Here is a 22,510-nt window from a genome sequence, read left to right on the forward strand (position 1 = left end):
TTCATCTACTCTGCTAACCCACAGTGAACCCTGAAAGAGCTACTTGTCCTCCGTTTCTTCACCTGTGTAATTGATTGATTAAAATTCATTCAGTACTTATTCAACAAATATTAGTTGAGCACCTACTATATTCTGAGCACAGTTCTAGATGCTGAGAACACAGCTTTAAACAAGAATTCCCTGCCTTTGTGCATTCTAGAGGGGAAGTTAGACAATAAACAAAATAAATACAAAAAATACATAGTACATTTTTTTCCTTGGATTCGCCTGCTTGCATGTACTGGTCCAAAGAAATACATGAGCAAGAGTTTGCAGTATAGAAAGAAAAAATAGTTTAATATTGAATTGGCCAATATCGAGACAGGGAGCTAATGCTCTAAAGACCCGACTCCCCAATGACATGTAGGTTACAGATTATATGGGGCAAAATCACAAGACACTGTGTGTGGGTTACAGAGTTCGGGGTCATGCTAGGAGCTGATTGTGTGGAGGAGATGTAAGGGTAATAAATTATTTCTTCAAATCTTGAGGACAGCTCTGAGGATTTTTCTGGTGTCTCTCTGTCCATTCTCATGGGAAAGTAGCCAGGGGTCGTTCCACGTTAGGTCACAGGGACTGAAACATAACTTAAGTCAACATGCTATCTTTAGCCTGCTAGATGTCCTGACCATGTGACTATTAGTCAGGTCCAGGCGACAATCTTCTGCTGCCTCTGGGGCTACTGATTATCGGGGAAAGGACTGGGTGTATGACAGGTGTATTATATAGAGAGAGAAGGATATGATTTCTAGAGGATATGATTTATAAATTTAATCAAAGTCATAAGGGCCTTAGGTTTCAGCTGGAAGTTAGACAATAAAAAAAGTAAATACAAAAACATATAGTATGTTACATGGCGACAAACACTACATAGAAAAATAAATTAGGAAAGGAGCTCAGTGAATACAGGAGTGGAGGTGGATGAGGAATTCAGTTTTCAGTAAGGCAGTTCAAATAAGGTCCATTGAGAAGGTGAAGTTTGAATAAAGGCCAGAAATGATTAAGGAACAAATCATTTGGATAACTTGAGGAGAAGTTTTCTAGAAGTGAAAACAGCGAGTGCAAAGGCCCTGAGGCAGGAGGATGCCTGATATGCTCTAGTTTCAAAAAAATAGCAAGGAAACCAGTGTGGCTGGATTGAAGAGAACAAGAGCAGGAGACAAGATTGGGAAAGGTTTTAGGGAGGGATCAAATACTGTAGACCAGTGCTGTCCAATAAAAATACAATTCAAGCCAGAAATGTTATCCATGTGTGTAATTTTAAAATTCCTATTAGTCACACTAAAAGAATAAAAAGAAACTCATGAAATTAATTTTAATAATGTTTTATTTATCCAATATATTCAAAATATAATTTCAATATACAATCAACATAAATTATTGAGTATTTTTTATTTTTTCCAGTTTTATTGAGATATGACATATAGCATTGTATCCATTTAAGATGTAAAACAATGATTCTGCATATGGATACGTGGCGAAATGATTAGCACAATAAGTTTAGTTAACATCCATCACCTCACATGGTTACAATTTTTTTTCTTTTGAGAGCTTTTAAGATCCACTCTCTTAGCAACTTTCATATAATAGAGCATTGTTAACTATACTCACCATGCTGTACGTTACATCCCCAGAACTTATTTGTCTTATAATTAGGAGTTTGTACCTTTTGACTGCCTTCACTCATTTCCCCCACTCCCCAGGCCCCCATTTCTGGCAACCACCGATCTTTACATTCTTTTTTTTCCCAAACTAATTCTTCAAAATCCAGTGTGTATTTTACCTCTCAATTTAGAGCGACCACATCTCTAAAGCTCTATAGCCAAATGTGGCCAGTGGTTACCTCCTTGGACAGCATAAGCTGTAGAGGTTTATAGTCCTTTGTAAAGACATTGGCTTTTACTCTGGAGGAAGCAGGGAGCCATGAGAGGGTTTTGAGCAGAGAAGTGACAAGATCTAACTTATATTTTAAAGGACTTCCTTGGTTGCTGTGCTGAGATAGCCTATAGGGGGCGAGGGGAGAAGGAGGGAGACCGATCAGATGGGAGGCTATAGAGGTAACCTAAGGTGCTGCTGGCCCCACCCAAAGGGCAATGGTAGAGATGCAAGTGATGGTTGAACTCGGAACATATTTTGAAGATGGGGCCAACAGTGTTTCCTGACTGATTGGATGGAGTATGTGAGAAAGAGAGGAGTCAAGAACGACACGAGTGGATTAAACACTATGGATGTTTTTGTGGGTTTTCAGCACCCACGAGTCTTTCTCTGTAACGTAGAGACAATACCATTTCAGGAAGAGGAACCTCAAACAGAGACCCTAAGGCGAGAGCATGCCAGGTGGGCTCAGAGAAGACCAGTAAGAACGAAAAGAAACAGCAAGGAGTGGAACAATAGATGTGGTCAGAAAGGTAATGGGAGGTGGATTGTAAAGGAACCATGCTGCTCTTTCTACAATTTCAGGAAATATAAAGAATAGCACGAAAACTCACCAACGAAGAAAGCCTATGCCTCCATGTTATAGCTAAAAACTCAGCTTCAGAGTCTTCTAGGCCAAAACAATCTATTTTTGTGGTCTTTTTTTTTTTTTTTTCAGTTCCACAATTCAGTTCATCTAATATAGATGGAAGGTATAGACAATTTGAGCAACAGAGTTCTTTCGATTTACTCCAGAATGAGAAAGCTGTTCAGAGGCAGAAATGTCATGAAGGTGATGAAGTCTGATCTTTAGGGTCCTTCACTTGCATAGGCCTCTTCTGAGGCTCTGTACTTAATTTGAATTCATATTTTGATTTTCTTTTCCTTAAAGAGGGCCTCTTCGAATTGTATAAGCTTCAGGACCAACAAAACTTAGCTCTCCCCCGACTTAAGAAGAATATCTTACCTCAGACTTCTCTTAGGAATAAAAATACCTGGCAGGTAAAAGTCAGGGAGGGACTTGGACACACTTTTCTATTAAGCACACTTGGCCAGGGCCAGTCATTTGTGCCCCGGGAAAGGAGCTGATACCTACCTTGCTGCTGCCCTTTGGGAAGATAAAGTTAAACTAAGAGAATTATGCAGGAAGATTTGTATGTTTGTCCTTCCCAAATCTGTTAGATCATAAAATCAGGTGTGTTGCTTTTAAAAAGTATAGATTCCAGGGCCTTATCCCAGGTCTACCAATTCAGTCTCAGGGGGTAGGGCCCAGAAATCTTTATTTGAAGAAAGCTCCACCATGGGCACTAGTGTGTGAAGGCTTCTGAAGCATAATTTTGAAATAATGAGGCATAATCTTAAGAATTCATGAGAGGAGGAACAGCCTTGGTCCCAGAAATGAAGTGGGAGAGTCCCTGAGCTGTTCATTGTTGAGAGAGACATTCGGTCAAAGATTTATGGTCTGGGTAGCTCTGCCTCTACCCTCAAAAGGGCACCCAATAAAATGAAGGCCCGGCATTGGCTCCCTGAGACCAGGCCCAGATAAGAGGAGATGGACTCCAAGATGCATGGCCCTCAAGGATGTGGTCGGGTTCCTCTCCCAGGAGGAGTGGGCCTTCGGCATCTATAAGGTACTCTGGAGCAGAAGGTAACTTTGCTTCCTGGACTTCCAGCTTGCACACCTGGAAGGAGACTGGCTGGGCCACAGCGAGCAGCTAAGGACAGTAAGCCCAAGAATGTCTGTTTACATGACAGAATTGCATTTTAGAAAGGCCAACTAATGCTTGGGGTTACCCAGACGGTTGGTTGCTCTTGGATGACAGAAGCTTGAAGGTATCAGCAAGGATGACTCTTCTTGTCCCTGTTGCATGGAATAAACAAGTTTGCTTTGCTCTAGAAATGAATGAAGCCAAAATAGAACATCAGTGCTGAGAAATGGAAAGAGAAGATACCCTGAGGACACCACTGGGACACATCCCTTCCTGAGGCCCGCCCTACCTTTCTTCTCCCATCTCTTGTGAACCAGTAAATTCGCTTTTATGCTTGAGATAGTTTGAGTTGGGCTTCTGTAACTTGAAGCCAGAGTGTTCTAACTAATAAAAGTATTTTGTTAAATATTAAAAAGAATACAGACAAACAAATACAGTGGCATAGAAAATAATTGCGGTAATCATTAAATGAAAAAAGTCAAAATGCAGAATAGTATCTTTGGTAGTACCCTTTCTGTATATGAAGTGTGTTTTGTGTGTGTGTTGTGTGTGATTTTTATTTTATTTTAATTTTTAGTAAATGTGTAGGGAATACCTGGAATAATACCACACTATTAGTAGGAGATGTGATTGAGAAATTTGTATAGTTCTACACTATTTACTGATGATAAACATGTATTACTTTCATAATAATAATAATATGAAATGTAAAAAAAAAAAAAGGAAAGTCACTGGATGTACCAGATATCTGCCTGTCCTCATCTCCCTGATTGTTTTTTGTCAGAGAGAAACGAGAATTAGAGGCAGAAAATAGAATAGGCTCCATCACTATGCTAATCAGCACTATTTCGCTTGAGATACTAAGTCAGGGAGAAATAAACAAACTTAGTTACATAAAACTAAGAAAGTTTACATCATGGGGAATTAAGTTCCAAGAGCCTTATCAGCAGAAGAAAATAAAAAAGATCTGAAAAGTGATCATCACTGTTTAAATCTCATCGTTCAGGAGTGGAGAAGGTGGGTAGCGGGTGAGAGGAGTAGAATCCTACTCGGGGCTTCTCTGTAGAAGAGCTGAATGGAGACTGGGGACCCAGTGGCTAGAACAGAGAGGGGGGCCTTTGCAGACATTCAGAACCTGCAGCATTACCACTTCCAGTTACACGGGGTGCAGAGAAGACCTCGTTAAACAGTCACTTAAAGTGAAGACATTAGAGGAGATAGGGTAGAGAGGGAGTTAAGAGGGCTCAGCAGGTCACAGCAAGTTAAGGCTAATCCAGAAGCAGAAACGCACCTCCTCCTGGACCAACTGAGGTGGAGTGCACCCCAAGGGGGTGGCCTTAACAAACTCTGTTACCTTATTCAAAAGATTCAGGGCAAAGGAGGCCTGTGACCATGTTTATCATTAGAAAAGCAGTGTAAAAAAAAAGATATATATTTCTTCTGATTCACACGATACCAACTTCCAGGAACTAATAAAAGCAAGTTTAAATCTCTCAGTAATAACTCACAAATTTCACAAATTTTACAAATCTGGCATGTAGCAAAGATTCTGAGATGGATTGATACATTTAGGACAGAGTACCAGAAAGAACATAAGATGAAAGGGACTGAGTCAGAGGCAGTCCCTGTCAGCATCTTATTTCAGAAAACAGCAGAACCTTGGACACAAACCAAAAGGCAGGTGGTATGCACACATTCACACTGAGGCCAAGTCCACATCAATCTTTGGTCACAGTTGCACAAAGAGATAGCAAATCACTATCTCCCCATCTGAGGAAATAAGATAAAGATTACATGACAACGTAGTTCTTTCCCCAAAGAAAACTTGCACTAATGGGCACCCTGCTTCTGGGTTAAGACTCCCTTTCTGTCCTGCCTGTTGATCTGCAGCTTTTCGTGCCAAGTCAAGTTCTTCTCCCCACCTGAAGCTCACTTGCCATAGTAATCACCTCTGGACTCATTCAATGTTAAGGAACAATCCTATCTTAGCAGCCAGGTAGAAGCACAGGCAGAACCTAAGCATGAGTCTTCCCGCTGACTTCAAATTTGGCTTTCTTCTAAACTTGGACCCATGGCAACCCTGACCATCCATCCATCCACATCCATCTAACAAGGGAAGTGTTAGCACTAATGCTAGGTGCTGGGGAGACAGAATCAAATGAAATATTATGGAACCAGATGTGAGTGTGATGCTGCCATTGTAATATTATGCCCATGGACTTGCTAACCCACTCTCTAAACCTCAGTTTCTTCAATCTTAAAATGCAGCTGAAGATAAGCACCTTTTGGGGTTGTACTGGGTATTAGAAATATTGTATATAAATTTCCTAGGGCTACTCCATTAGTAACATTTATTATTGTTAGTACAGACTATTAGAGGAGACATCCGATACACTGAAGGTTACAATGTATTGCCATTAGCTCCATGATATAAGAAAGCATGGGGGTGTTATCGAAAAGCAGAGGGTAGGTTTCTAAATCAATATTGGAGGTAGGTGTAAAGTGAAGTTCCAGAAGTTTGAAGGATGTGTAGGAGTTAGCTACAAGAAGAATGCAGACAGAGCATAGTTCTGGGTAGAGAGAGCAGAGTGTGCTAGGTTATGAAGGTGTGAAACACCAGTTTTGGAAAAAGATCCATAGGATGCAAGTAAAGAAAGGGTTTAGGAGAATGGATGGCTGTGACACAAAAGGGATGGTCAGGGGCCGGGGGTTGAATAGCCTTTGTGCTAATCTAAGAGAGTTAAACTTGAGTCTTAATGCTGAAGAGACACATGAAAGAGTATTAAGTAGAGCAGAGGTATGATCAGATTTGTGGGAGGGGTAAATTGGACAGAAGTCAAATTAGTGGTAAATATTAAGATGACAGCTGACAATGTGAATTCCAGGGCTCATTCGAAGACCAACTTCAGAGCAACTATGTCAGAATTCCTCAGTGTAAATCTTATCTACCATAAAGTAGAACAATTGAAATGAAGTATAGAGTGATGGATAAGAGCATAGGCTCTTGACTCAAACTGTGTTTGAATCAAGACTCTGCCACTTTTTAGTTGGGTGATCTTGGGCAAAGCATTTGACCACTGTGGACCTCAGTTTGCCTATCTGTAAAATGGGAATAATAACAGTACCTGCCTCAAAGTGTTGCTGTGAGGATTGTATGTGGTTAGAACAGTGCATGGATGGAACAATCACACAGTGTTGAGGAGCAGTTGGGAGTGAAGTTGATGCTAGGAAGGCTGTTTGTCCTCCAAGACACTCTCCGTGAGAAGGTCCACCTTTGTTGACTTCTTGGCTTTGACTCTGCAGACAGGAATCAGATGCCAATTAAGTCACATGGGCTCACAGTAGTTCCCAGTTACTGAGTTTATGTAAAAATAACATTTAATACTCACATGAGCATCAGGGTCAACTGTAATGCCTCAAACGGCTCAGTTAGTTATTTCAAGCACCATAAAACAAAGCTATATTCTGGTCATATTTAGTTTTTTTCCCCCTTTTTATTACCTATTGTTTTTTTAAAATATGAAATATTTGGTGCTTACAAAGAAACATATGCAATATATACATTTATAACAAAGCATAAAAACTATTCCAGTTAAATCACTACTCTGGAGCATTGCCAATGCCACTGAATCTCCCTATATACCTGCTATTGTCCTAATGTTTGTGTCCCCATCAAATTCATATATTGAAATCCTAACACCAAAGGTGATGCTACTTGCAGGTAGAACTTTGGCAGGTAATTAGGTCATGAGGTGGAGTCTTCAAGAATTAGTACCCTTATAAAGAGGCCTGAGAAGGTTCTCTGTCTGTTCTACTATGTGAAGACACAGCAAAAAGACAGCTGTCTATGAACTAGGAACGGGCCCTTACCAGACAACCTTGTCTTTCCTTTTGTTGCTGAGTATTCAGCTGTCTCATTGTCATTCTTTTATCAGTAATCTGTACTTTTTCTTTGGTTAATTTTAATACCTTCTCTTTGTCTTTGGTATTTTGAAGTTTTACAACAATACATTTAGTTGTGTGAGTGTCTGTTTAAATTTACCTCACGGGGGATCCTTCGGGTTTTAGAATCTGAGATTGCTATCTTTCAACAATTCCAAAAATTCTCATTCACCGTCACTTCAAATACTGCTTTGTCCCTTTCTCTATTATTTCCTCTTAAAATTCTGGTTAGAGGCATATTAAACCTATCTCACTCTATCCTCAATGACTCTTAACCTTTCTGTCACAAGTTGTCTGTGCTGCATTCTGTATAAGGTCCTCCAGTCTATACTTACCACTCCCTAATTCTCTGTTTAGCTGTAGTCTTCTCTGCTGTTAATTCTTCCACTGGGTTTTTAATTTCAATTTTTTCATTTTTCATTTCTAGAAGTTTTATGTTTATTATTTTTCAAATATAATGGATATTTTTATAGTTTCTCCTTCCTCACATTTTATTTCTTTATGTTTTATTTTAACATATTAAATATTCTTTTAACTTTTAAATTTATTCATGAATTTTAAAGATATATATTTTTTATCACTCACACTGAGTACCTCGGAATAAGAGAAGTCTTCTATATGTATTTACTTAATATATTTATTATTTCAAATTGCTTATATCTTAGGATATAAGTAACTCAGCAATGGACGCTTCTCTGCCCCTAGATAACTGAGTCTGGGTACAGCTCTCACTATACAGCATCATTACTGTATGCAAACCAATATCACCCTATGTCTGCTGTTTAACGTGTCTTTCTCCTGCCACTGAGTCTGTCTCCAACTGGCTATATTGCTACTGCAAATTTCATGATTTTAATTTAGGATTTTGTGATTATTTCTAACTCTCAGAGACTTACACCCTCCTTTACATATCTCTAGACTGATGTGTTTTGGAGAATGTCCAAAAGTTTGACCTTTGAATAAGACAATGAGACTGTACAAACTTCTTAATAACATCTGCCTGGGAATAAAAATTACTGGTCGAGAAGAAATAAAGAAAGTAAGAAAGAAAGACAAGTTTTGGAAAATCTGTATATACATCCTTCCCACTATAGAAAACATGAGGGTGGGTATCCTGCATTCCAATGGTGAATTTTTAATTATTACGGGTAGTTTCAACAGACAATTCAATCTGCTATCTACTCATTGTTATAAATCCTTATGACTATACTAAAATTATCCTGCATTTTCTCACTGATCTATGACTTGTAATCATGTGTCAGTCCAATTCTTGCGGTAAGGGAAAGGTATCACCTGTTTTGTAAACCTTCCAGACTAAATCATCTCAGCAATGTTCATTTATTTTGTGTGACAAAACAGATCCCACATTGTTAAAAGAAAACTCCTGGATTTGTTTAAAAGTATATACTTGGCCTTTCCTCCATGTGTGAGATGCATTCAAGTGTGCATCTTATGTATGGCACAGCAGTGTTCATAAGGAATGCTTACCTTACAAATATTTAAAGTTGTTTTTTTTTTTCATTTAAAGCATATGGATCCATTCTCAATATCAGCATATAAAACCTATTTTAGTTCCTTATCAAACTTTTTGTTATCTAATACATACCAAATCTTGGATGAAAGAACTTTTATAACATTGTTGAACAAAATACAGTATATCTGTTAGTTTCCTAAGGCTGTCATAATAAAGTGCCTTAAAACAACAGAAAGTTATTCTCTCATAGTCTGCAGGCCAGAAGTCTGAAATCAAGGTGTCGGCAGAGTCAAGGTCCCTCCGACATGTCTAGGGGAAGATACTTTCTTGCCTCTTCCAGCTTCTTGTAGCCCCAAATGTTCCTTGCCTTGAGGCAGCTTAACTCCAATCTTTACCTCCATCTTCCCTTTGTGTGTCTGTGTCTTCACATAGCATCTTCCTCTCTACGTTTCACTCTTCACACAAAGATATCAGTCTATAGGATTAGGGCCCTCTCCTTATTCCAATACGACCTCATCTTAACTAATTACATTGCAATGACTCTATTTCCAAATAAGATCACATTCTAAGGTCCTAGGGATTAGCACTTCAATATACCTTTTTGGGGACACAATTCAACCCCAAAACACTATTTATTACTCCTACAGAATATTGTATCTTCCGAATAAGCATGGATCATACTGACTTAGAACCACAGGAATTTGCTTTCTCCAGACCATGTCTGTATGCCAGATTTTTACTTTTCACTAAGCAATGCTATAAGAAATAGCATAATAAATGTCACTATTACATTTATTACATCAATTCATTAAGAACCCTGACCCATTTGATATTTTTTTCATTGCTAAGTGTTACAGAACTTTAGGTTTTCCTTCAGAGTCCATGAGAATCTAATTATGTGGGTTTTTTTTTTTTTTTTTTGCTTTGGTAGCCACGAAGCCTAAAAATCCAGCAATAACTTAATTTTAATAACTGTAGGATGCTGCAGCTATACATCCACATTTTTATTTCTCCTCTGGTGTTGATATTTTGTTTTCATTTATATGTTAAAAAAATTTTTAAATTGCTTCTTATATCATAATGTCACTCAAATACTTTGTTAAAAAATTTGGGGAATAAGTAGGAAAAAATTAATTTCTCTCTCTCTCTCCTTCTCTCCTTCTCTTCCCCACTCCAGTCTCTCTCCTTCATTAACAGTTGATTGTTTCCTCTGTCTCAGCTCATCCACCATTGAATGATGGACCAAAGATTATAAGCCATCACCATTCAGTTCTCTAGTTTACATTTTAGGCGGATAATTCAAACTGTAGGCAGATAAACAGGGTAGAGGGCAAGACACTCACTCATTTTATTCTTGAGCCAAACAACTAGACCTCACTGACTTCCTTTAAAAATTAAAAAAAAAAAAAAAGTCAGAAAAAAAAATCATGGAATACTTACAACAGTAAAAGTAAAAGAATCTGGAAAAGAAGAGGGAATAAACAAGGAGAAAAAAACTGAATTACTGAAAATCACACTAAAAGCACCAAGGAGTAGAACTTAAACTAAAAGCAAGCTATATAAAAAAAAATCACAGAAAATTTAGTAGAAAATGGTATAGAATGAAGGTGATCAGAGAGAAGATAAAAGATATGGCCAACAGATAATAGAGAAGTGACATATGAATGACTGTTGCCTTTGAAGATGTGAATGGATAAATGGAACTGAATAAATTTACATAATAGAAGAATTTTCTGAAATAAAGCATATCTTAAAGTTATATTATGAAAAGATTCACCACATTCCAAGAAAATTTAATAAAAGCATTGTTCTAGAATTTCAAGGATTGAAAAAAAATCTCACAGCATCTGGGCAGGGGGGAAAAGGTCATCTTCAAAAACAAAGATTTTGGACATATTCCAAGCCATGTTAGATGCTAGAAGAAAATGGAACAGTGGTTAATGAATATCGAAGGGGGAAAAAATTCTATATCTGTTCTAACCACCTTTCATAAATAATGGTAAGAGAAAGAAATTCTCAAATATGCAAAAACTCGAGAAACATAATATTTATGCATTTCTGAAAATTTTATGAGGAAAAAATTTCAAGACAATGAACAGATGACTAACGATGAGTTCATGAATGAACAAGTCATGAGGTACAAAAGGTTTGGCTGTGAGTCTTGACTTCATTTATACATAAAATTATATTTAAGTAACTGGTATTGTAAGTCATAAAAATTAAATATAATTGTTATAATTAAAAGAAAAATTACATAATATAAAAAATAATATTTTGATTATAATAGATTGGAACAAGAATCATATTTGCTCTCAAAACTAATGGAAAGATGGGAGAGGAGAAGATAAGTCTTTAGTAAATTCATTTCATCATCTTTCATCATCGTTTCATTTTTTAAGGTAAATTGAGAAATGTAAATGCAAACATATTATTTATAAAATACACTTTACAATGTCCAAATTACCAGAGTATAGTGGTGGCTCCCAGAGATCTCACCCTCTGGGCATTCATGCCCTTACACATGGGTAGGCTGGACATAATGACTTGCCTCCAACAAAGGGAATGTGGCAAAATGATGGATTTCACTTCTAAAATTAGACAATAGAAGACTATGACTTCTGTCTTGCTTGCACTGTTTCTCTGACTTTTCTCACATACCTGCTTAGATAAAGTTGTGAATTGCCCTATGGCAAGGCCCATGTGGCAGGAAACGGAAGGTTCCAAGGGCCCATGAGGAACAAAATCCTGCCAACAACTACATGGCTGAGCTTGAAAGCAGGTCTTCCCTCAAGTTGACTCTTCGGTTAAGAATGGAGCCCAGCCCAACCTAGCCTGTGAACATCCTGAAGCAGAGGACTTGGCTAAGCCATGCTAGGATTCCTGACCCACAGAAAGTGCGAGATAAAAAAGCGTGTGTTTAAGTTTCTAAGTTTTAGGGTAGTTTTTTACATGGCAATAGATAACTAGCACACAGAGGAATATAAAAATAATAAAAACAAAACAAAGAAAACAGATCATAAAGCAAAAGAGAAAAAGAAACAATAAGGATTCAAAATGTAAACAGACATAATAGATAAGAGTATCTAACAGATAAACATATCTAATTAACATAATTGCAAGAGGGAAAGAATAAACTATTTTTTAAAAATTAGTAAATGGGACAAAGAGTCACTTTATAATGGCAAAGGATATAATTTGCAATAAAGTTATTGACAGTCTGAATCTTCACTTATCATAATGCAGCATTAAAGCACATAAAGAAAAACTTCAGAAATAAGAGAAAAATAAAGGAAATGTTAGATTTCAGTATTTTTTTCAATTTTTGAAAAATAAAGGAGAAAAAATATGTATGAATATAGAGGATGTAAATAACATGATCAAAAAGACTGATGATAATATATTCTATGTAATAGATGCTCAATAAATACATTATATAAATCTTATAGCCTGTAAAGAAAAAAACAATTTTTTTAGGTACTCATGTAACATCTACAAAAAAAAAAATCATATGCACAGGGAAATACTTTGGACAATATACATCAAACATTTAACAGGGATAATTCTAGAAATGTATTGATTGGAAATTTTTCACTTTTTATTATTAATTTCTGATTGCTTTAACTTTTACCACATATTTGGCTGTTTTTTTCGCAATAAACAAGATTTTAAATGTCACATCTCTTCTATTTACAACTTTCTTGAATCATTTCTTTCCTTTCTGACAGGAAAAATTGTTCTGTCATCCTTCCAAGAATAAACAGTTCATAGTTCCATCTTCTTGAAAATGTTATTCCATCCTTTATCCCCTCTGTTCAAAATTTTCATGTTTCTGAATAATGGCTCATGTCACCTGACATCGTTGTCTCCTGTCTCCAGTTCTAAAGGGATCAGCTTTCTCCTGTCCTTCTTTGCCAAAATTCTCTACTGCACACTCCATTTCCACAATTACAAATCTACCTCTCCTGAACATACATTTTATTGAATCAATATCATTTATAGGCCTTTGTACTTAGAGTAATTATTAGCTTGTCCCCAAATCCTCAACTCCATCAAAGGGTTAACTCCATCAAAAAGGTCAAGGGCAGAAGGGGAAGAAGACTATGCACTCTGAACATGGTGGCCCCTCTCCTGACAGGCGTGGATGAGCATTGCCCTGGAACTGAGTCCTCCCCTCCCCAGGCCTTCAACATTCCACCAACATGGATTGAGAAGCCACCTGATTCTCAAACCTCTTTGTCTCTATCATAGAGTCAGGGAACTCAAACATTCCTGCCTACTCCAAACACTCACAGCAACCTCCCCCCGCCCACACACACATACTTTTTATTTCTTGATTCCTCTGGACTGATTTTAATATCCCCTTTATCCTTGTTTATGTCAGTCACTGAGAGAAGTCCCAGACTCCCAGGTCTTCTCTGAAGTCTCATTCCCAAAAGGCTTTGAACACTTCCTAATCTCTCTCCATCTTCCATCCATCTCCAACCCCTGAAACTTCTGCACTGTGCCCTCTGGAATTTGTGATTCCTCTCCCACATCATTTTTCATTGTGACCACTCGGGTGCAACCTACTATTATTATTTTTTGCTTGGATTACAGCAATAGCTTCTTGCCTATTCGCTTCCACCATTGGTATCTATGATTTACGCTGAATAGAGCAGTCAGAATAATCCTTCAAAAACATGCCTCACTATGTCAGTTCTCTGCTCAAAACTCTCCAGTGGCTGCCCATTTCATTCAGCATGAAAGCTAAAGTTCTTGCAATGCCCTGCAAGCTCTACGTCACCTGTTCCAACCCAGTGGTTATCCTCAGTTCTCCAACTTCTCACTCCCCACTTTCTCCAATCCAGCCACACTAGCTACCATCCTTGCTGTTTCTTGAAAACTCCAGGCACATACTCACTTTGTGGCCTATATCTGACTGTTCTCTCTTTCTGGAATGTCCTTTTCTCAGAAATCTACAAGGCATTCTCTTACCAACTCCAGATTTTTCCTTGAATGTCACTTTCTCAATAAACATTACTCTGATCACTATATTTAACATTTCAACCCACATTGTCTTCTGCATTTCCCATCTCCTTTATCCTGCTTTATTTTTCATAACATTTATCACTTTCTAATATATCATATAATTTGTTTAGTTATTTTTATTATTTATTGTCTGCCTCTCCTACACCCAAACTCCATAAGGGCAGTAAACTTTTTCTATTTTATTTGTTAGTATATCTCGAGTATCTATAATGGTGCTGAAGAGAAATTTGCACTCAAAAAGCTAATCAGCTCTTTATTCTGCTTCTATAGATATGTTTGCTGCAGTAGTCAAAAGTAACTAAAAACTCATCCTCTCTTTGGCTTGCTCTGTCTAAGCAACAAATGTAACTACCTGTAATCCATAGCAACTCCCTGCACTTTGTAACTCTTTGTAACTACCTGCAACCATGGCAACTCCCGCTTTGGAACAATATGAGGACAAATTAACCAATCAGCCCATGCCAAATAAGTTCTACTTAAGCAATGTTGCAACTGAGCTCTGGGCTCAGATCTTCAGAGTGCTAGCTCCTCTGGGACCGCCAGCGTAATAAACCTGAGTTCTCCAACTCTCCGAGTGCTGCTTGGTTTCTTGCCAGCCTGATTTTTGCATTTTTTTCTGCAACATTTCCTAGCATATAGTAGGGACTCAAAAGATAATTGACTGACTGAATAAATGGTTCTCAGCCTTGTCAACACTAATGCCCCTTTTAATAACAAATATGAGGTAGTATCCTGTTTAACATTGTAAAGAAAAAGTCATAAGGTACCTACATATGTAAATTTTAAAAAATCAAAGCTATGCCTTAACTTTGGTAATATAAAGGAAAATGTAATGTGTGATTCAATATGGAAATGCTCAAGTATCCCTAAACTAAAAGACACAATGAAATATTTAGATGCTTGCACTCATCTGTAGAATCACCAGGAAATGGCCAGCCACACAACGAACTGTATTGGTGATTTTCAAATTCCAGGAATGGCATTGCCATTTGATTTACTGCATTCCAGGAAATTTTAATATATTTTATAAAGTCTGTGAAAAACAGTTTATGTTTATAAATAAGATAGATTTATACTATCTGGGCTCCGGTAAATATAAATACATTTTTCATCTACACAGATGAGCAGTGGGACATTCAAGTTCCACAAGGATGCAGGAAAATTCTTTGCTGTACAGGACTGTCCTAGGCATTAAAAGATGTTTAGCATCTTTGGCTGACTAACTACATTCTAGTAGTCCCCCTCTGCAATCACTGGGATAAGCAAAATCACTCTGCTAAATTTTCAAAACAACTCCCGGAGGTAGTTCATCCCAATAGACTCTCAATCTGTAAATCCAGTGGCCTCTTTTCTGTTGGCATTGGCTACCTCTCTACACCTTTTGACCTGTTGACAAGCTCCTCCTCACCTCCTTGGCTTCCATGTCACTGCACTTTTGCAGTTTTCCTTTTCCTCTTTCCCCCAATTCCTCCTTGGTGTCATTGTCTAATTCATTATCTCATTACCTCCTCCTATCCACCTCTGCTGCCCTTCCTTTTTCCTTTTTGCATGATCTTCAGCTACCTCTCCTAAATAATTGACTCTCAAAGTTCCATTCTACACATAATATCCAAATGCACACTTCCAATTCATTCGTACACAGAAAGCCCTGAGTTATATATGTCCAAAATCAAACTAGCCATCTTTCTCCAAAATCTTTTATTCCATCAGTTGTCCCTATTTATATGAATGGCATCATACACTTACTCGATCTAGAAATGACACCCAACTTTGATTTCCTTTTACTCATTCCCCACAGACAACTGATTGCACTGTTCTGTACATTTTCCTTCTGAAGTGTCTCATAGCTGCCTTTCTACCCCTATAGTTCAAGCTTAGAATATTGTCACAGCTTCCTAAATGGTACTCATTTATGTTTTGATGCTTCCACAACAGGAATTTCTACAGATAACAGTATTTATAAATAACATTATTTATATTTAATATAGTGTCTGGCATATAATGAGTATAAATAATATTTATTATACTACAATAATATTAATAAATAATATTATTTTAAAATGATTACACTATACTAAGTGTTTTCCAACTATTTTAATCTGTGCAGCCACATTATAAAGGATGAACTATTATTATTTATATCTTAAAGATGAGGCAAAAGAAGTTTGGAGCGATTAAATAACTTACCTAAGGTCATAGAGTTAGCTCCCAGTGACACCAGGATTCCAGGTTCACTTGATTTTTGTTTTGGCTTTTTTTATATATACAACTTTTTTATATCATCTCTAGCCTAATCAAAACCTTCTCTTCAGTCTATCCCTATCCCATTTGCCTTTTCCTTCTCACTCTATTCTTCCAACCCATAGGTTCTTCTTTTGGCTTTACTTATCTCTTAATTCAGTAAGGACTTACCAGTTATTTCAAGAAAGTCCTTCCCAGCAGTCTCCTCTTCTTTCGCTGTGCCCATCACATCTATCTGTAACTCTCCTCTCTCTTCTCAGATACTAAAATAGGGTTGGAGAAAGAATGAAGAGTATAATATGGAGTATCTCCAAACTTAGTAGATGTGAATACAAAAAGTCTCCCTGCATCTTGAGTTTTTCTCTGCCTAACTCAGTGTTGCTTTATGATGCTAACATAATGAACCAATTAAGTAAAAAGTGCTTTGTAAACTGTAGAGTGCTCTCCAAATGTAAGGTGCAATTATTCACCCCCCCCCCCATACACACACTTTGCATATACTAGGCTTCAACTGAGTTAGTTATTCTCTGAGCAACAGAAGAGGTGTTTCAACCAGAGAATGCCACGTGTGTGTTCTGAGTGAAGGGAGAACTAGCCCTAAATAATATGAAGTTGGCGCTTGTCCTTACTTCCAAAACCCTGCCTAAAATTTCATCAGGGTTGCCATGAGTGAATAAGATATAGTATAAGCCTGAAAAAACACCAATTTTAAATTCTCTCTAGGATTGTTGCCCACCCCTCAGCTCCCTGGAGGTTTTAAGTTCCTAAAAACGTCCTCCCTTACATACACAAGGCCCCTGCCCCGGCCCTTCCCTTCCTGGCCTTCCCCCTTCCTGGTGGCCCCAGCATCGGACCCCCCGCCCCGCCGGCCCTCGGAGGACTACAAGTCCCAGCGTGCCGCGCGCGCCCGCCCGGTTGCACTGGGGCTGGGCGCGTGGCGGCTGCCGAGCTCTGCGCGGGGGAAAGCCTCCCGGCGCCGGCCACGCGGGGAGGTAAGTGATCCACTCGTGCTGCGAGGGCACTGGGAACGCGCCTGCCCTCTCCCCAATCCAGGATGAAAGGAAACGAAGAAAATCACAATAAAAACTGCCCTGCCCTCCCTCGTCTCTGCTGTGTGCCCGGCGCTCCTGCAGCTTGTTGCACCCACGAGCGTGGAATCTGACATCCTGGAGTGGAACTGGGGGCAAAAGCGTGCTCGGCCCCGCAGAGAGCTGAGGCTCGCCGGGGACTGCGGGGTTAGAGCTCGCAGGATGGAACCGGGTGGTGGCACGGCTCGGCTAGGCGCAAAGCGAGCGCCACACCCCCACACTCCCTTTTCAAAGACAGGCTGCCCTGGGGAGACCCTAAACTCAAAGACGAACCGTTTCTTCTTGAAAGTCTTGGCCAGAAACTTTTCCCTCTGTCGTCAGTGCCTCAAGCAAGTAGTTTGGCTCTCGGACGGCGCCGCTGGTCCAAGAGGCTTTCTGGCGTTTCCTCTTCTTCCCTTCTGTCCTGCCCCTAGCGCCCCCTCTCCAGGCGGCTCCTCACTTTCCCTTGAGACGCCCTTGGGGACCCGTTGAGCTCTACCCTGCCCTCGGGCGACTTCTCGAGATTTCTTCAGCCATATGGTGTGCACTCTGCGATGCGGGCTGGACTCTCTTTAGGGGCCGATTTCTGAATGGGAGGCAGGGGCGGGTGTTTCCTTTGGGAAGGCGCTGGATCTCTGGGCAAGTCCTCTCTAGGGGATGAGTACTGATCAATAAAAGAACCCTAACGGAGGCACCAGTTTCCCTCCCTTCCTGACCTATCTTCCTCTCTCCCATCTGAGCCCATTCCCAAGTGTGCCCCAGAATCCCAACACAAGGATCAACAAAGGTATTTTAGCACATTCCATAATACCATGGATAAAAAGGTCTTGTTTGTTTACATCTCTCTCGATCTACACTTACACACGCCATGCACACTACACATTCTACAAACCTGCACACACCACACTACACATACCACAGGCACACATACAACACACACGACTGATAGCACACACATACTCATCACACACAGCTACATTACACACATATGCATTGCACACACCATTTATGCTACACACTGCAAACACCTATTTTTTTTTTAGCAGAAAAGAGGGTTAATATCAGTTTGTTGAAGGGAGTGAGGAGGAAGTGGGTGAGAACGAGTATATATACTTGTAGCCACAAATGTCACTTTATCCCAAAGTTGGAAACCAGCTGATAAGTGAAATCTCCTGGTGTCAGAATTTAGAATGCCTTTGTGGCTCATTTATTATGAAATTGAATTGATTTCATACGCCTTCTGAAACATCCTTGTCTAACAGGCAAACTTTCGAGCACAACAGGCAAGACAGGAGGGGATGTCCTTTTCTATCTGTAGGAAGAAATTCTTGGAGATTCTTCACAGAATCCTTCTTCTTGTAAGTGTGTCTAAGGAAGAGTTGGGTGTAACTACATTTTCTTTACCCCTCTCCTTTCAAGAGCAGGGAGCTTAATCTGATTTTGTTCTCAGCAGTGGCAAGACAGTACTATCAGGACACCTTCCTTGCCCTCAGGACTCAAACAGCCCAGCCCTCTTCCATTTGAATTTAGTTGGAGAACAGTTCAAGAATTTCAGATCAATTCCAAAACCATTATAAAATCTCTTGGCGAAAGAGCTCTCTATTTTGAAAAGAATTCATCAGTTTCATTAGTGATATTAAAAGACCTTCCTGTTTGACCCATGCTCAGTAAATGATACTCAAAAATATAAGAACACTTGGAATACATCCCTAAATTGTTTGCTTTTTCAAGAGTGCAATGATAGATGGACAGGGAGAGCACTTCAAATCTTTCTCAGTGATCTTTTAAGAAATTGAAATTTTCTAATATCATTCCTGGACTAAGTAAGAGGGAAAAAAAATTGACTTTGAAATTCAGGTTGCAAATTTAGATCATATTTGCTGATCTTCTAGTGCCCTTAAAAATTACTAAAGAAAAGACAGAACAGCAGCTTTCTCCTCAATTCTGCCTGACATCTGTACAGTATCACAGCAGCAGATGACTTTCTAGGATCCTTCTTGGGAACCTGTATTATCTGCCTTATCTTGAGTGGTTTTGTTTACATCTTGGCCTAAAAGTGTCCAAATATTGATCGGTATTTATTTCAATGATGACTATGTATGTTTCCTGTATATCTGCAGCATGTTTGTGGAATGAGAATGTTTCCCAGCCAATCAAGAAAACTGTGAGATTTACTAGGATAACTTAATCAAAAGATCATGCCCAGTGTCTCTAGTCCACCTCCCAGTTTCCTGCATTGGGATTTAGGATGATGGTGAGAGATACTATGAATTTAGGGGTTGACACAGTATCTTCCTTTTTCATGTGTAATTAATAGAATACTGGGTGCTTATAGATAATTTGTTAGATGAATTCGTCGAACTATGCTTTTTGTGCAACTGGGATAAGCAGTTAAAATTAAACTTCCCAGAACTAATTGTTTTGTAGAATAAGGTTTGTTTCATTTTGAAATTTTGCTGACTTCATCTGGGAGGATGAATGCCAAAATGAAAGAATGTGGGCGTTTTCAGGAGATCTGGTCATCTACTTTGCATCCTCTCTGAAATATGTTATTTCCTGTATAATGAAGTAAAAGGATTTTCTGTTGGACAGTGCTTTCCTTATCTTCACAAAGAGATTACTTAAAAGCCAGCCTTAGGAACTTTGTTCACAAGTCTCTGTTAGAAAGAGTAACACAGGACTACAGTTTCTGCATGTTCACTGGATATAGCCCATAAGCACTGGATTCTTTCTCTTATTTTCTCTTATATTTTTTCTCCCACAGGGGAGAAAAATAAATAGTTTGAAACATGACATGCATGTTCAGAACAACAGCAAAGACTTATCATGCAGCGACAGTGAAGGGGAGGGAGAACATAAGAAGCTATTGATACAGTTTGTTTTTCTTTGTGCAAGACAGGTGCAGAGAGAATTCTGCAGTTTTTGGACTCGTAATTCATTCGCTTCCACTAATTGTGCTGAAGGTAGTTAGCAAAAGTGAACAGGCACACTGTAGCTTTAAAAAGTCAGCCATGAACCAGAAGGCAGTTGGTGCAGCTTGTGTGTGATTCCTAACGTCATGTTGGCTGAGAGCCAGCCTGGTTTTATTTCACTGTGTCAAATTGTACCTCCTTATTGAATTCCTTTGCCAGCCTACTTTGTGAAAGAAAACATTGGGGTTTCTTTGGCTGTTCTTGATAAGCCTATAAAAAATGACATGTTTTAGTTGCTTCTAGGTAGGTTTTCTTTTTACTCTTCCACAAAAAAAATAATAATAAGAAGAAGACAATGTAGTGTAGTGTTACAGAGTATCATTGTGTTTTGTTTTGTTTTGTTTTCTGGGATGCTTAGAAAATGGTGAATATTTAACAGTTTCCAACTGAAGTGAAATCATTCTTTTGGCATGGAGCAGCAGCACTATCTTCTGTCTACTCTGTAACGGTGTGTGAATGTATGTTAATATCTTTATGTATATGAAATGTTGGATTTCTTTATGAATGACCTAAGTGGTTTAGCAACTGGAAGTTTGTGTATGTGTGTGTGTGTTTATCAGTGTATCAGGAGTGAAGATTATCCCACACTTACAGTATTATTTTGTAATCATCTACTTCTCTAACAGTGATAAAATCTTGTGAATATGCTAAATGATGCACTTGTCGTGTCAGAGTAATCCCTAGAGAAAGAGTGCCGAACTATAAAGTGATTTGAGCGAAAATGTATTTAATTTATGGCTTCAGCTGTAGCAGAACGAGCACGTTTCAGAACTAGTTTTTTTTTTAAGCAGTTTTGTTCATAGCTTTTTCATCTTGCTAATCGCCTATTAATTGTGGAGATTTTTAAATTTTTTCAGACCTCATCTTACTAAACAAAAAGACAAAGTGATGGATGCTATTATATATCCTTGAATGTTTTGGTGATCTTTTTACATAAATCTAATTAGCTGCTACCCTCTCTTACACACACACACACACACACACACACACACACACACACACACACACACACCTCAGCACCACCTTTCTGTGCTAAGGGCTATCTGACATTTTTATGAGCTTTCAGCTTACCAAAGCATGGTCATCTCATAGGTTTTTGAGGCTTTCGTTGAGAGTATGTGAGATAGGGGGATACTTGCTGACAAAAGCTTTAAGTGCTCTTTTGCATTGCAATGAAAAAAATAAAGGAAGATTGATTGGGAGTGGACCAAAAAAAAAAATGCAATAAGAAAAAAGAAATCACAGCCCATGGTGAGAAGGGGCAGGGAAAGGGGGTTTGTTTTTCTCGACTTTGACTCGTTTATGAGTTGCAATGTCTTAAGTGAGAGCTTGGCACCCAGAGGACGCTGTGCCAGTTCACACAGCACTTGTTTTGAACAAGGATTCAATTTTATTTGCAAATGCTTATTGTCAAGGCAAGGAGTGCCAGTACAGATGCAAGCACCCCAATCCGTCTCCTCCAGTTCTTTAGGTTTAATCACATCTCTCCTAACGCTGAGGGAACTGGAGATTTAAACAAACATACGTGAACTGGTGTGAAGCTGTAAAAGGAACCATTATGTTTCCGATTTAGAATATATATTCTTCTCTCACTTTCTAAGAATTAAACACAAGCTTTTTTCCCTTATTGATTAGTTGCTGAAGTAAAGGAACCTGCAGCCTTCCCATGCTATCTGTTGACATGGAAAACAAGGAAAATGGCTCTGTCGGTGTAAAAAAGTAAGTGAAACTGGCTTGTGAGTTCTGCTTCTGCAAACAACAGAGGGACTTGGTTTCTATTTTTATACTTCTTGCTTATCTACTACAAGACACTGTTTAGGGCTTGTCTTAGTTGGTATCCACTGGCCACCAGCCTCCTTTCTCTCCCCACCCCAGTTGCCTTTTTCTATATTCCATTTCTAAGACAAAGATGACTCAGACATCAAAGTGCATAAAGGGTTAAGTGTATCACGCTTTGGAACAGGGACGGTTGAGGATTTCAGCCCTGCATTCTGTATATGGAAACAAAAACATGGAGCAAACACAGACTCTGCCTCCCAAGCCCATGGGCTGCAAGGGTTGGGGCAGAAAATAGAGTTTAAATCTTTTTAAATAAAATCACCCCTCTCAAAACTGAAGGCTCTA

The 22,510-nt window shown here is 38.8% G+C and overlaps 1 protein-coding gene and 1 long non-coding RNA gene across 4 annotated transcripts in view; one reads left to right on the plus strand and one right to left on the minus strand.

Moving 5' to 3' along the window:
- Positions 1-1,426: 1,426 nt before the first annotated feature.
- Positions 1,427-18,300, minus strand: LOC105289065. The gene is made up of 4 exons (XR_895640.2): positions 17,709-18,300; positions 16,519-16,610; positions 6,788-6,959; positions 1,427-3,846 (listed from the first exon to the last, which is right to left on the minus strand). It is a non-coding gene; the product is annotated as an uncharacterized LOC105289065 (long non-coding RNA).
- The window catches only part of SAMD13 (sterile alpha motif domain containing 13), a 45,238-nt gene continuing 39,879 nt past the window's right edge, over positions 17,152-22,510 (plus strand). The window contains exons 1-2 of one of the 3 annotated variants that reach the window (XM_011355563.2): positions 17,152-17,339; positions 22,022-22,105. In XM_011355563.2, the coding sequence (XP_011353865.1) occupies positions 22,053-22,105 (53 nt within the window). In that variant the 5' untranslated portion in view covers positions 17,152-17,339; positions 22,022-22,052. Of the gene's footprint in view, positions 17,340-20,433; positions 20,630-20,679; positions 20,835-22,021; positions 22,106-22,510 lie in introns of those variants that run through there. The other 2 variants (XM_023528059.1, XM_023528060.1) reach the window with 2 other exon arrangements.

The sequence above is a fragment of the Pteropus vampyrus genome, unplaced genomic scaffold (genome assembly GCF_000151845.1).
Source record: "Pteropus vampyrus isolate Shadow unplaced genomic scaffold, Pvam_2.0 Scaffold22, whole genome shotgun sequence".
Classification (NCBI taxonomy): Eukaryota; Metazoa; Chordata; class Mammalia; order Chiroptera; family Pteropodidae; genus Pteropus; species Pteropus vampyrus.